The sequence below is a fragment of the Andrena cerasifolii genome, chromosome 10 (genome assembly GCF_050908995.1).
Source record: "Andrena cerasifolii isolate SP2316 chromosome 10, iyAndCera1_principal, whole genome shotgun sequence".
Taxonomy (NCBI): Eukaryota; Metazoa; Arthropoda; class Insecta; order Hymenoptera; family Andrenidae; genus Andrena; species Andrena cerasifolii.
This window is the reverse complement of record NC_135127.1, coordinates 12307171-12320011: the sequence shown is the minus strand read 5'-3', so window position 1 is coordinate 12320011 and position 12841 is coordinate 12307171. Positions and strand designations below refer to the sequence as shown.

The window sequence follows — 12841 nt, the reverse complement described above, 5'->3', positions numbered from 1 at the left end:
CAGATTTGCATGCATTTATTGAATATCATCATTGCATTTTTTATATACCTAACTTACAATGAAATGATCCGGTTACCGATAAATAAAATATCATTATCTCGTGTATCATAGTGTTATATTACATTATAGTCGTTATATTACTACCTCGATTTCCTCCGCAAACGGTTTGGTCACTTGGCAACCACACCATCAAAACAATGTGCTTAACTTCACCTTAAAGTCAGTACGTATAACTGTCAATTGCTGTGAATAACTGTGTAAACAGTTTACAATGACAGTTACCATTATCACCGTTGTCTATAATTTATTTTACTAAATCATTACTTTTAGCCCTTGAAGTTGTAATTGATATCATCTCATTGTAATCTCCTATATTCCTGAGATTAACATTTTATAAACATGGTAAGCCTTCGAATTTTTGGCCATAAATATAATTAATAAGATTTTTCATTGCATTTAATTATTAGTTGATTTATCAGTTGCTGATTTATGAAAATTTTGCAGGGGCCGAAAAAGGCAAAGGTACCTGATGTCGTTAGCGGGGTAGATACTACAAAAATGAATAGAGAGCAGTTGGAAATTTTTGTTCATAAAATACTGGAAGAGGTGGAACGTGAAAGAGAAGAAAGAAATTTCTTTCAACTCGAAAGAGACAAGCTGAGAACTTTTTGGGAAATTACAAAGCATCAGTTAGAAGAAGCACGTACAACCGTCAGGTACTTCTGTAACACATTCGTGTATATGCACGCATATATATTTAAACATACATTCGATTAGTTATTATTCTAATGCTTATGAAGGAATAAAGAACGCGAGAAAGAGGAGCTGGCAGAGAAACATGAAGCAGAACTTAAACTATACAAGCAGAAAGTGAAACATTTAATGTACGAGCACCAAACTAATCTATCAGAAACTAAAGCTGAACACATGGTTGCGCTAAAAATGATACAGGATGATCACATGGCCCAAGAGAATGAATTATTTAAAAATAAGAAGGATTTAAAAAGTATGCAGAAGGAGCAAGAATTGGCGCATACAAACGAAATACGTGCATTGAATTTGGTATGCAAGAAATGCAATCAACTTTTTACAGATGTTGAACAGATTTACAGAAATTGTAATTTATTGTTTAGAAAAATGCAGCAGAGATAGATAAAATGATGAAACAATTTGAAACCGAAGCTGCAGAAATGGAGCAAAGGTATGAACAAAAGTTAGCAAGCCAATACGAATCTCTCACACTAAAGCATCGTATGGAAATAACGGAAGTAGAAGAAAGGAAGAATACACAAATTGCTAGTTTAATGAAAAATCATGAAACAGCCTTCGTAGAGATGAAGGCCTATTATAATGATATCACTCTCAACAACTTGTCTTTAATACAGAGTATGAAGGTATGATTAATGTATGTAGGATATAAAGTTATTTGTCAGTATGATGACGCTATTGGCAAATTGGCATTATAGGAACAAATGGATGCAATGAGAAGTAACGAGGAGCGAATGAAGAAGCAAGTACGCGAATTGACAAGTGAAAATAGAAAAAATGCTACTTCTTTAAAGTCTCATGAAGAGTCACTATTACATCTTAATCATCAACTTGCAAATTATGAGAAAGATAAACAATGTTTAAGCGTCAGTATATTTACCCGCACAATAGGATTATATTAAAATTTATAAAACTTCATTTATAATCATTTCAGAATACCAAAAAACGATTAGCCACAACTTTGAAAAACTTGGAAAATTTTAAATGGGAAAATGAAGTACTAGAATTACGTTTTGAAAAGGTATATTACTTATGAATACATTCTTTTGCTTTTAAAAAAGAACATTTCTTTCATTTTAATTGAAATATAATTAATTATTTAGTGTCAATCTGAAAGGGATGAGCTACATTCAAGATTTGTCTCGGCTATATTAGAACTTCAACAAAAGACAGGGCTGAAGAATGTTCTTTTGGAAAAGAAGCTTGAAAAGTTATCAGATTTATTGGAACAGCGTGAAGCACAGATTAGCGAAGTACTTGCTGCTGCACAACTAGACCCAATGGCAGTTGTCAATGCTAATAAAAAGTTGGAGGTTTGTATAATTTAGTTTTTACCGTTTTTATTCTTTTACTTTTGAATAACTCGTCCATTCTTTCGCAGAATATGCTGAATAGAAAAAATAGTGCAATACAAGATCTTCAATATGAATTAGCGAAAGTTTGTAAATCACATGATACCCTACTTCGAACATATGAAGCTAAGTTACTAGAATATGGGATTCCAAAAGGTGAACTTAGTCTTCAACCCTTAAGAGGACAGGCACTTAACACAAAGTTAAGCGTAGGAACAGCAGCAGCTCCCGTGTAGTAACAAATTGTTAATCAATAAGATTTTGATAAAATTGATTTATTAATATATATAATCACATCAATTATATTTGTAAGATTTGATTGTATTGCATTTCACTTATTTCAATAAAATGCAGCTAAGCGATAACAGAGTATTATTATTTAATGATCCTTTCTTTCACTACTTACTCCTTCCTAACACGGCGACGGCACCGCACGACTCAAATTCTGATTTCCCCACAAAATTAGGAATTCTAACTAGCCCACAAGCCAAAGTGAATTTCCATTTTCCCATAAAACCCCGAATTCAGCCGAAACTTTGTTTTTTTTTGTGGGAAAAAGAAGATTTTGTGGGTCGTGCGGTGTGAAGACATTTTCGATTTTTGAAGTACCGCACCTGCAAGAGAAGTTGCGAGGGGATTTTTTGCGATCTTGCAGGTGTTGAGTTTTCGCGGGGCGTTAGGGTTTCTAGTTTGCAACATTGTTGCATGTTTGTGAGTCGTTTGAGTCCGGTTTGAAAATCAAAGATTCATGAGGAATCAGAACACTTATTCGCAGCATGGTAGTATTGGACTGGTATGAAAATGACCACTATTATGCTCAAGAACTCTTTGGGACTACAATTTGTGACGGTAAGTAACTTATGTTTATAAACTAAATAAGTTTCAACACATCTGTTTTATTTTTTTTCTTACAAATTACATAAAATTATCACAGAGAATGTACAGAGTAGATTAGGTATATCAATGCCTGAAAGTTGTACAGATTCTTAACGATTGTTTTTCAATTTCAATGCTCAACACTTATAAATTGTGAATTGTGATATATGACTGTCATAATATCCTCCCTCAACCATATTTCTTTTCTAATTAACAACTAACAGGCACAAATACATTGAAGATGCTTTATATATATATATGTTGTAGATATTAACATGTAGACATAGACACATCGACTAGACTAATTTATAAAATATTATAAATCGAATATATCAGGTCACGTGGTAAATAAATTTGAAACACTTATATACTGGGTTTATGTAAAATATCTTTCCCATCAACCTATTGATTTTTCCGTTTTCCGAAACATTTAATTCTGAGGTGAAGAAATAATTCATTTGTTCAATATATTTGTAAACATTATATAATACCTTGTATAGATATAATTTCCTCATATGTGTGTGTATATGCACACACATACAAGCGAATGCATAGATTTTTCTATACTCTTATATATATATACATATACATATCGTATATATACATATACGGATATATCTATATATATATTTATACGTATATATGTGCATGTATAATTTTTTCTTTTTATACGTGTATGTATATTAAGAATTTTGGCACAATAAGAAATAGAATCACAGTTGAAATCATTGTACATTGTAAGAGTCATAGATCATTAATATTTCTCCTTTTGCAAATTTGTCTTCATACGAAAGACACGCTTGATGCATAATGCAAATACATTCAACTACATTTTTTCGATTGTTATATTATATCACGAAACAATTTCAAACTATAGTCAAAAGCTCATGATCTGACAAACAATAATACGAACATCCAAAAATTATGGTATTTATTTCCGACCACTGTAAAGCTTGCATTTTTATCTCTGTAAATTTTTAGATTAGGCTCAGCTTATTGGTTCGTTATGTCAAAAGAATATAGAATCTATTCAGTTTTCCAGAGCCACATGAATATGAGTCACAACAGTAAAAAAAATAAGCATCTGTTTTAATTTTAGATATTAGTGGTCCATTGTTCCGTTGTATCCCTTTCATACATTAGATTTTTATAAATCCTTTAAAATATGTTAATTTTCTTACTATCATTAAAGGTGCTGAGGTTTCTTAAATTTCTTTAACCGTGCCACAATCAAGTGAAAAACTATGCATTTTGTTCTTAAGCAATTTACCAGCATCATACTTGTATCATTTTTATATAAATTTTCGTGAAATATAACGATAAATATTTTTTTTTATAGAAATTGTCGAAAAAGATTATGTGTATTGAAAACGAAACTGTAATATGAACAGATTTGAGTAATTTCGAAATAGTCTAGAGATGAATTTTATCTTTTCCTAATGAATAAACTTATTATTTATCGATTGAAAATTATGAACGTGTATTTGGGAAACGTTTTATTCTATGAAAGAATATTAGTAATAAATAAACGTTTGCATCTACCCAAAGTTTCGCTCTTCAGCAGTGTTAATCTGGGAATAAACGGCGGAGAATGTAATCTCCGCATGATGAAATCGAACGAAACGACCGTTTGATTCGTTATATAAAGTATTTTGAACAGAGTATTTGTACATGTGTTATATTTAATCTGAGATCTATAGAAAGTGTTCTTTTGATTGTTGTTCAACTCATTATCTTCCAATTTGGCAAAACTTCAGCAATTAAGGTAGAAAAGTACGTTGTTACATTATACACCACAGTTTCACCGGCGGCTAAAATTGCGCCAAATGAACCATATGTACCATAATCTATAATACTGTGATTACACGCTGATAAAACTGCAAGGTCTTTGCCAGGACCCTTTGCGTCCACATCGGAGACGAATTTGATTTTATGTCGTTTGCTATGCAAATTATATTTACACCAAACTATATTATCGCTAGTCACTACGAATACTACGTTACTATACTTGCCAATGAAGTAATCCATCGCTGTAAAATAATAGCTAACAGGCGCAGGTCTGATTTTCAATTTCTGCCATAAATAATCTATGTAATCTGTTCTCCGTACATGTATGCTTACAAAAATTGGTTCAGATAAGTTGAAATCTTCTGCTACCTCTTTCAGTACCTTATCTGCATATGTTCTTAAATTTGGCTTAAATGTAAATTCTCTTCGAACGTCATCCAACCATACCAGGATAAGAGACCAGTAAGCAGCGTGCCTGTTGAGTCGACGAGAGAATTCTAAGATATCTATCGACTACGACGAACGAGACAAAGCAACTTACCTCGGTATGATGATATTTTGTTCTGTGCTGTTCCACTGCCCGAGGGAGTTGACAACCTGACTGACATCCAGGTTACAGCGTCCGATATAGCTTAGAGGAGGAATACTAAGATTCTCAAAGTATTCCTCCAAAGTTTTAAGTATGCAGCGTGGCATGAATGGTTCCAAACCAGTTCTTCTGGCAGTAGCCCATACAGAGGCATATTCCCAGATTTGATTCCCAAGTCTGCCACCCTGGACTGCCGAGACTATTCCATATTTGGGACAGGGATTCCTCCACTCTGGCGGTATTCTGATATTCTTCAACGTGGTGCGACAAAGAGCTTGCTCGTACGTAGAGATTTTTATATGACGAGCTGGCGGGTTGGATGTGTACATGGGAAACAGGAAGACATGGATGGCGAAGACCACTATCAGAGCTAGAACTATTGCGCTTGCAAGTACATGCTGCTGAGCGTGACTCATTATCCTTATTTATTCCTGTAGGGTGCTGTCACTACGTACAGATCAATTCTTTTTCTATCCTCCGCACTACAGCTCTCTGCTTATTATTTTCTACTCTTCAACTTCCACTAGTCCGGCATTTCTTATCTACAGGTGTGCCATGCCCTTTGTTTTCCGACGTACATCTTTACAATGATAATACCATTTATATTGAACAGCATTCGTCTTTTTACGTGTAGATGATTGTAAAATGGTAAAAATGTGGGTAATGTAAGTAACAAAAATAATAGGAACAGTAAAAAAATAGTCCATTGTTGTCAACATTGTTATTCGAGCGTTTTGTATTATAATTTAAAAGTACATTAAATCATGTTGCACTCTATAATTTATACGCGAGATGGCAAAGGTTTTCAGTCTAAATACTCTAGATGGAAAACAGAAAACAGAAAACAGAAAACGACAGTGTTAAGTAGTATACGCCTGTCTTGACCAGACAGTGAAAAAGGACATGGCCTTGTTATTTTAAAGCTACTAATTCGGCAAGGTTTCATTGTACAATTACAAAGCACGAAATATGCAATACAAATTTCTTTTAGTTGGAATCTAAGAGAATTATGTTACATGTTGCATAGGAAGTAATAGTTAACAGGTGGTGAGCTTTCGAAGTTACACGGGCATTGGTACATATGTACAAGGACGCTAATTAACCGTATATGGTACCTACATATCGGCACGTTAGAATATACAAAATACAGAATGGTAAAGGTGAAATTAATAGTTTTCGTTACTTACATTCAAATGTAAAAATACTGCCAAATATATAATTATCAGAAGAAACGTTATCGAACCGTTCCGTAAGACCAACGAATATACATTTTACGCTTGAAGCAAGTTCTTTTAAAAGTAAACTACGATATATTGGCACTCACCCGTCCTCACGAAATATTCCCATTGCATTCGAAGCCCACTGCCACTCGCGAGGGCTACGTCCACTTGTCCGTTGATTCCGTAAATTCCGTTACTCATGTTTCCCCGGTAAAATCGATGCGTGCTGTGTGCTGTGTGCATCGACGCTTGTTGCGTGTCATCGGACGTTTTATATGTCTCTTAATCGATGTTACTTCGCCGCCACGGACAATCACGCTATATAATAGTCATTTTCCACATCACGATAATGCTTTAGAGATGACTTTCTTTTCGAAGAAAACCGATCGAGCCGCTTGCTCGCGAAAAGCGAACGATACTTCGCCCAGCAGTGCCAGCACCAACTTCCATCCTTAGATGGGGGATGTTGTCCTGACGAATGACGTCATGCCTCTGACGCTCGCCCCTGGACATTGGTACACATAGATTTTTCATATCACTCGATATCAATCAATTTGGCTCGATGGGTAACGAGGCTTAGGGCGCTTAAGCTTATGTCACGTTCGCGTCGCGACCCTTCTGGGTCTTCAACGCTCGTGCACGGGTAGGGCCACCGGACTCCGGAGATCTTCTAACTCCTACTAATTTTCACAAGCTCTTATGACACAATTAATCAAATAAATATAAGCTCCATCTTATCAACTATCATCGACGAAGTATAGGATAGACCAATCATCTTATGGAACTTCGTGTCACCACCCAGACTGTGTTACCGACCCATAACTCGAGATACAAACGAATTCAGTGACCTCTGTGCATGAGCAGCGTCCAATTCAGGAACTACTCTGAAAAGTGTTGAAATGCTGAAGGGTGTTGCGTGCTTGGATACTATTTAGGGTGGATTTTCGACTTTTTAATTTTCTTCGCGGCACCCCCGATCATCCGATCAGATAACGGGAAAAGGTGCTCCTGGCCCTTGGAAATTTAAATAATTATTTAACAGCTCACAAAGTCAATTTTATATAATATCCTTCAAGTTATTGATTACATAACAAAATATGTCAAACAAAAGTTGTAGATCCAGACAAGGAGCATCTTTTATGTTGTCTTACTTTTACTCGTGCGACAAACAGTCTTCGAAAAAAGTCCGAAAAACTAAAAAAACAATTTTTATTTTTAAAACGTTGAGAGTTTAAATCCTTCTCCAACATTTTTTATTTATGAAGGCGAAGAAAAAGATTTTTATTTTCCAGGACTATTCTTTAAACATTTAAGGCAGGGCATACACCAAGATATGCCAAAAAGATAAAAATATTTTTTCCTTATTTTCAGTGCTTGATATGTCACGAATGTTTCGTAAAAATTAGGGACGGAAATTCGCAAAAATATCGAAGATGTAGATTACACTTTCAAAATTTCATAAAAAATGTCTACATCTTCGATATTTTTGCGAATTTCGGTTCCTAATTTTCAGGAAACATTCATGACATCAAACACTAAAAATAAGGAAAACAAATTTTTTCATCTCTTAGCACGAATAAATTAGCACCACTACTATATAGGAAGGTGGTCGAGGTAAAAGTGCATAAATTATCGACAGACAGAAAGAAATTCGTTAATTTTCTGGGACAATGCTAATGTTTCTAATCTCGGATGTCTCTTTCCTTGTCGCACACAGTACGGCCCTCTCTCTCTAGCGGTGAACTACCTCTTATCTCCTTCAACATTCTGTGTTCCTATTAACTTGAGCGAATTTCCTGATCGCGACGTACGTAGGTGCGTAGTGCATAGGTGTGACCGTTTTAAGTATGGCTGTCGCGTTCCTTCCTCCATAAGCTGGACAACATTTAAGTTTAAAATGTGTTGAAAAATAGTCAGTTTGAACGATAATAGTAACGATAGTACGTATTATTGTGAGGATGGCTCTCAACGATTTATAAGTAGAAGTTATCGACACGAAAGTACATAACTGTATTTTCAGGTGGCTGTGTATTGAAGAGAGAACTCGCTATTTCTAACCTGGAGCAAAGCTGTATCATTGCTATTTAAAACGCCGTGGTTAGCGATTTAAAGAATTATAGTATGCAGTATGGTATTTAGACTTGCTGTTTCTCATAAATAGCCGGCCGAATTAATGAGCCCGATATCTTCGTAAGAGACCTGATAAGATTACACTTTGATGAGATAAGGCCAACGAATAAACAGGTTTCTTCGTATTCCATTGCCTACATTTGCAAGTGTCTTTTAAATTCAACTTTTGTTCTCAATTTAAGAAAACTATATACCAAGGTAAGTCCAAGTTAGTACAGTTCTTTATTCTGTCTTGGTGCATTATTAATTCCTAACAAACTTGTTATTGCCGAAGCTCCGATATGGCACAGAGACAGGGCGCAATTAAATTAGCTAAGCTCAGAGAGCTAATGGAAACTATTCAAGTAGGTGGTATTAAAGGGATAGGCGTCGAAGCATTGATCGTAAATTCCGCTGACGCTCATCAATCAGAATATTTGAGAGAACGGGATAAAAGAGTTCGTTTCATCAGTGGTTTCACTGGTTCTTATGGCACCGCGATCATTACATTGAATAAAGCTTTGTTGTGGACAGATGGAAGGTACTACGTGCAAGCTTTGGCGGAGTTTGATCCGCCAGAGGCATGGACACTTATGAGAGAAGGTTCGCTGGATACTCCAACAAGGGCTGCCTGGTTGGTTGCTAACTTACCACCTAAATCTACCGTCGGTGCGGATGCTAATTTAATGAGTTACACGGAATGGGCAGTCTTACATACCAGTTTAACAGCGGCTGGACACAGCCTGATGCCACTCGAGGAGAATGTGATCGACAAAGTTTGGGGCAACGAGCAACCTGACCCTACAGCTAACACCGTTCTACCTCATATAATGAAATTTTCCGGACGTAGCGCCGGAAAGAAAGTCAGTGATTGCAAAGATGACATGAGTAAGAATAATGTTAAGGCACTTGTAGTCACAGCTTTGGACGAAGTAGCGTATCTTTTGAACTTGAGAGGCTCCGACATACCCTATAATCCTGTTTTCTTTGCATACGCTGTCCTTACTCTGGACGATTTGCATTTGTTCATCGATAAACAAAGACTGAGCGAAAAGGCTCAACAGCAGCTGATAGACGAGGAAGTAAATGTGGTTTATCACTCTTACGAAGATATACACTTGTTTCTGAAACAGATTGCAAATTCGTGTACAAGCAATGAGAAAATATGGATAAGCAATAGTTCCAGCTACGCTTTGCATGCCGATTGCGGAGAAGTGAAAAAGCACGCTAGCATTACACCGATAAGTATTATGAAAGCTATAAAAAATTCTGTTGAAATCGAAGGGATGAAGGCGGCGCACGTGCGGGACGCAGTCGCGCTTGTTAAGTATTTCGCTTGGTTGGAACATGAAATTACAGTTAAAAAGGAAATCGTTACCGAAGTAACCGGAGCAACGCGACTTGAAAAATTTAGGCAGTAAGAGTATTGACATGCGAAATCACAAAATTTGAATGCAATAGACATTACAATGTGTGTTATCCAAAAGGGAGCAGGAACATTTTGCTGGGCTGAGTTTCCCAACGATTTCATCAGTTGGACCTCACGGAGCGATAATCCATTATCTACCAACGTCAAAGACAGATGTACCGATCACAGACAAAGAACTGTATCTTTGCGATTCCGGTGCACAATACAAGGATGGAACTACAGACGTGACGAGGACATTTCATTTTGGAAATCCGACGCGTTTCGAGCGCGAATGTTTCACAAGAGTGTACAAGGGCCAGTGTCGCCTCGCGTCAGCTATTTTCCCTCTAATGATACAAGGAAATTACCTCGATACGCTCGTTCGTGAGAACTTATGGAGTGTCGGGTAGATATATATCTTCTTTGCTTATAAAATTGAAAATACTATGTATTCATACTTAAATGTACAATTACAGTCTTAATTACCTTCACGGTACCGGGCACGGAGTAGGTTCGTACCTAAACGTTCACGAGGGACCTATTGGCATATCTTGGAGACCATATCCAGATGACCCAGGTTTACAGCCTGGCATGTTTCTCTCGAATGGTATAAATTACAAGAATTATCCATGTTTTCACTATATACGTACAGCATTAATATGAATATAATCGATGAAATCATTAGAACCAGGCTATTACGAGGATGAGAAATTCGGTATTAGACTGGAGAACATCGAAGTGGTAGTAAAGGCAAATACGCCCTACAATTACAAGAATCGTGGCTTCCTCACTTTCCAGACTGTTACATTGGTGCCTGTACAAACCAAACTCCTGGATCTTTCATTATTAACAGATAACGAGGTATGCGCTCCGTTTCTTTCTCGCGATTCATTTAGTTCCCTTATAATAGTTAAGTGTAATCCCTTTTTCAGATTGAACATTTGAATAATTACCATGCAAGATGTTTGAACACTTTGAAACCTCTGTTGCAAGGGTCAGAAAATGCTCAAGCGCTCGAGTGGTTGGAGAGAGAAACGCGTCCGATCTCAAAATAACGATCAACATGACAAGAAAATTCCGAAATCACGCATTTGTTATTTTTTACAATTACAATACATAATAAATTGTTTACATAGTTACTTTCTTTGCAACTAATCCTAAACACCTTGGTTTCCTTACGCGAATATCGATTTGAAATTCTATCTGTCCTATGTATTTGAAATCCTATCGAAGATCACCAGAACAACCACGGCGGTTGGTGTAGCTTATCCAAAGAAGTATAAGTTAAATTTACTGGGATATTGATTAAGGCGAATGGTTGATTCAGACGTTGCAACGTCTGCCTGATCATTTTGCCGTTTTTACCAAGCAAGAATCCAGCGGGTATGTTTACCGACTGGGATGATGCGATAGTATCGTCACGTATCATTTCAATATAGTAATAATCTGCCCATGGATCCGCCAATGGACTATTTATCGACTCTTCGATAGAAGACGAGTGATAGTCCGCTATGATTACAGCTTTCGCCCCAGCTTCTTCTGCCATTATGGTCTTGGCAAAGAAACTGCAGTCCCCTCTCTCTATCAACGCGATTCTACCCTTCAACTCTTTGACATTTTTCGCTACCTGACAGCCATGAGGAGGATCTATCGGAACTAGAGGAATTCTTTCTTCCAAGAAGCTCGCATTCTGAAAGTATGTCGCATAGAAGAAATAATATAAATTAATGTTCCCGTTCGGTACAGTGCCAGTAATTCCAACGATACTCACGAAAGGAGCCCCGAAATCTTTGGCAGGCCTTAACTTGTACGTATATTCCAATTCAGGCGGGTATATTATTTCGAAGAACACATCTGCACCGATACTTGTATCGATAAAGGATCCCCTCGACTTAAATTTAAACAAATGCCCTAACAAACGTTTAAGGGCAAATATTAAGTTGAGTGACGTAAATACACGTCGGTAGCTTCGATATCTTTACGATTGCACAAACCTTCACTGACTCCGCATGATATCTTAAGGCCGAATAAAATAAGAGCGTAGAAGGGAGCGAAGAATCTCATCCCCTGTACTCGCATGATAGCCTTCACATCGTTAGTATCATTACTAACAATCACATTTGTACCACCAGTATCTCGAGCAACTTAACCTCACCGACATAACAACCGACCGATCATCCGCTTCTCATGCGTCGCCCGTGACCAAGTGTCAACCACGCGATACTGATTGGCCAGAACACCCGCTACGAGTCCTATCAACAACTGATATTCAATCGCAGCTTCATCTTTCGCGAAATGAACTTTAAACCGAGCCGAAGAATACTGCCTCCCTTTATTTCCCAGCAAATAGACGAGGAATATTTGTACAAATTGCATCCTTCCCGCGAGGAGGGAACACGGAACGCGTACACGCTGGAAGCGAGAACTCGTGCTATCTGGTGGTGCGCGGGCGAACTTTTTTCACCGATGTTAATGGAAAACAGGAAACGACTTTTCGCGGGCACGTATCATCGAGACGCGCGAGATTAAAGCGGTGAAAGGTATCCGATTCTCCGGCAATCGAAACAACTGTTTCAGCTATCGGTAAAGCATCAAATTGCGTTGGCAAAAAGAAAGGGCGTGCGCATGCGTGTCGCAGTACTGCATTTTATGAATGGATGAGCCAAGTGAATGAACGAACGTCAGCTGGCTAAGTTCGGTACACATACACGCGCGCACACTGGCACGTGTG

At 37.2% G+C, this 12841-nt stretch overlaps 4 protein-coding genes across 10 annotated transcripts; 2 read left to right on the top strand and 2 right to left on the bottom strand.

The window, feature by feature from the left end:
• Window positions 1-84: 84 nt before the first annotated feature.
• Window positions 85-2485, top strand: Gas8 (Growth arrest specific protein 8). Of its 2 annotated transcripts, XM_076822241.1 has the most exons (9): window positions 85-219; window positions 331-402; window positions 505-716; window positions 801-1062; window positions 1134-1394; window positions 1467-1634; window positions 1703-1789; window positions 1872-2081; window positions 2150-2485. In XM_076822241.1, the coding sequence occupies exons 2-9, from the start codon at window positions 400-402 to the stop codon at window positions 2354-2356; spliced, it is 1410 nt and encodes a 469-aa protein (XP_076678356.1). In that variant the 5' UTR covers window positions 85-219; window positions 331-399; the 3' UTR covers window positions 2357-2485. The 2 variants fall into 2 exon arrangements, with proteins under 2 accessions (XP_076678356.1, XP_076678355.1); XM_076822240.1 differs by having other exon boundaries at window positions 331-716.
• Window positions 2486-2996: 511 nt separating this feature from the next.
• On the bottom strand, window positions 2997-7415 carry LOC143374262 (galactoside 2-alpha-L-fucosyltransferase Sec1). 3 transcript variants are annotated; one of them, XM_076822254.1, is made up of 3 exons: window positions 6698-7415; window positions 5326-6183; window positions 2997-5259 (listed from the first exon to the last, which is right to left on the bottom strand). In XM_076822254.1, exons 2-3 carry the CDS (start codon window positions 5787-5789, stop codon window positions 4719-4721), a joined length of 1005 nt encoding a protein of 334 aa, XP_076678369.1. In that variant the 5' UTR covers window positions 5790-6183; window positions 6698-7415; the 3' UTR covers window positions 2997-4718. The 3 variants fall into 3 exon arrangements, with proteins under 3 accessions (XP_076678369.1, XP_076678370.1, XP_076678368.1); XM_076822255.1 differs by having other exon boundaries at window positions 5326-5993; XM_076822253.1 differs by having other exon boundaries at window positions 5326-5953.
• A 917-nt stretch (window positions 7416-8332) lies between these two features.
• LOC143374253 (xaa-Pro aminopeptidase ApepP) lies at window positions 8333-11249 on the top strand. 4 transcript variants are annotated; one of them, XM_076822238.1, is made up of 7 exons: window positions 8333-8533; window positions 8633-8921; window positions 8998-10119; window positions 10190-10516; window positions 10587-10717; window positions 10796-10971; window positions 11043-11249. In XM_076822238.1, the coding sequence occupies exons 3-7, from the start codon at window positions 9005-9007 to the stop codon at window positions 11163-11165; spliced, it is 1872 nt and encodes a 623-aa protein (XP_076678353.1). In that variant the 5' UTR covers window positions 8333-8533; window positions 8633-8921; window positions 8998-9004; the 3' UTR covers window positions 11166-11249. The 4 variants fall into 4 exon arrangements, with proteins under 4 accessions (XP_076678353.1, XP_076678349.1, XP_076678351.1 ...); XM_076822234.1 differs by having other exon boundaries at window positions 8614-8921; XM_076822236.1 differs by having other exon boundaries at window positions 8595-8921.
• Window positions 11186-12841, bottom strand: LOC143374268 (PRADC1-like protein). Its single transcript, XM_076822266.1, has 3 exons — window positions 12105-12841; window positions 11882-12021; window positions 11186-11800 (listed from the first exon to the last, which is right to left on the bottom strand). The coding sequence occupies exons 1-3, from the start codon at window positions 12187-12189 to the stop codon at window positions 11345-11347; spliced, it is 681 nt and encodes a 226-aa protein (XP_076678381.1). The 5' UTR covers window positions 12190-12841; the 3' UTR covers window positions 11186-11344.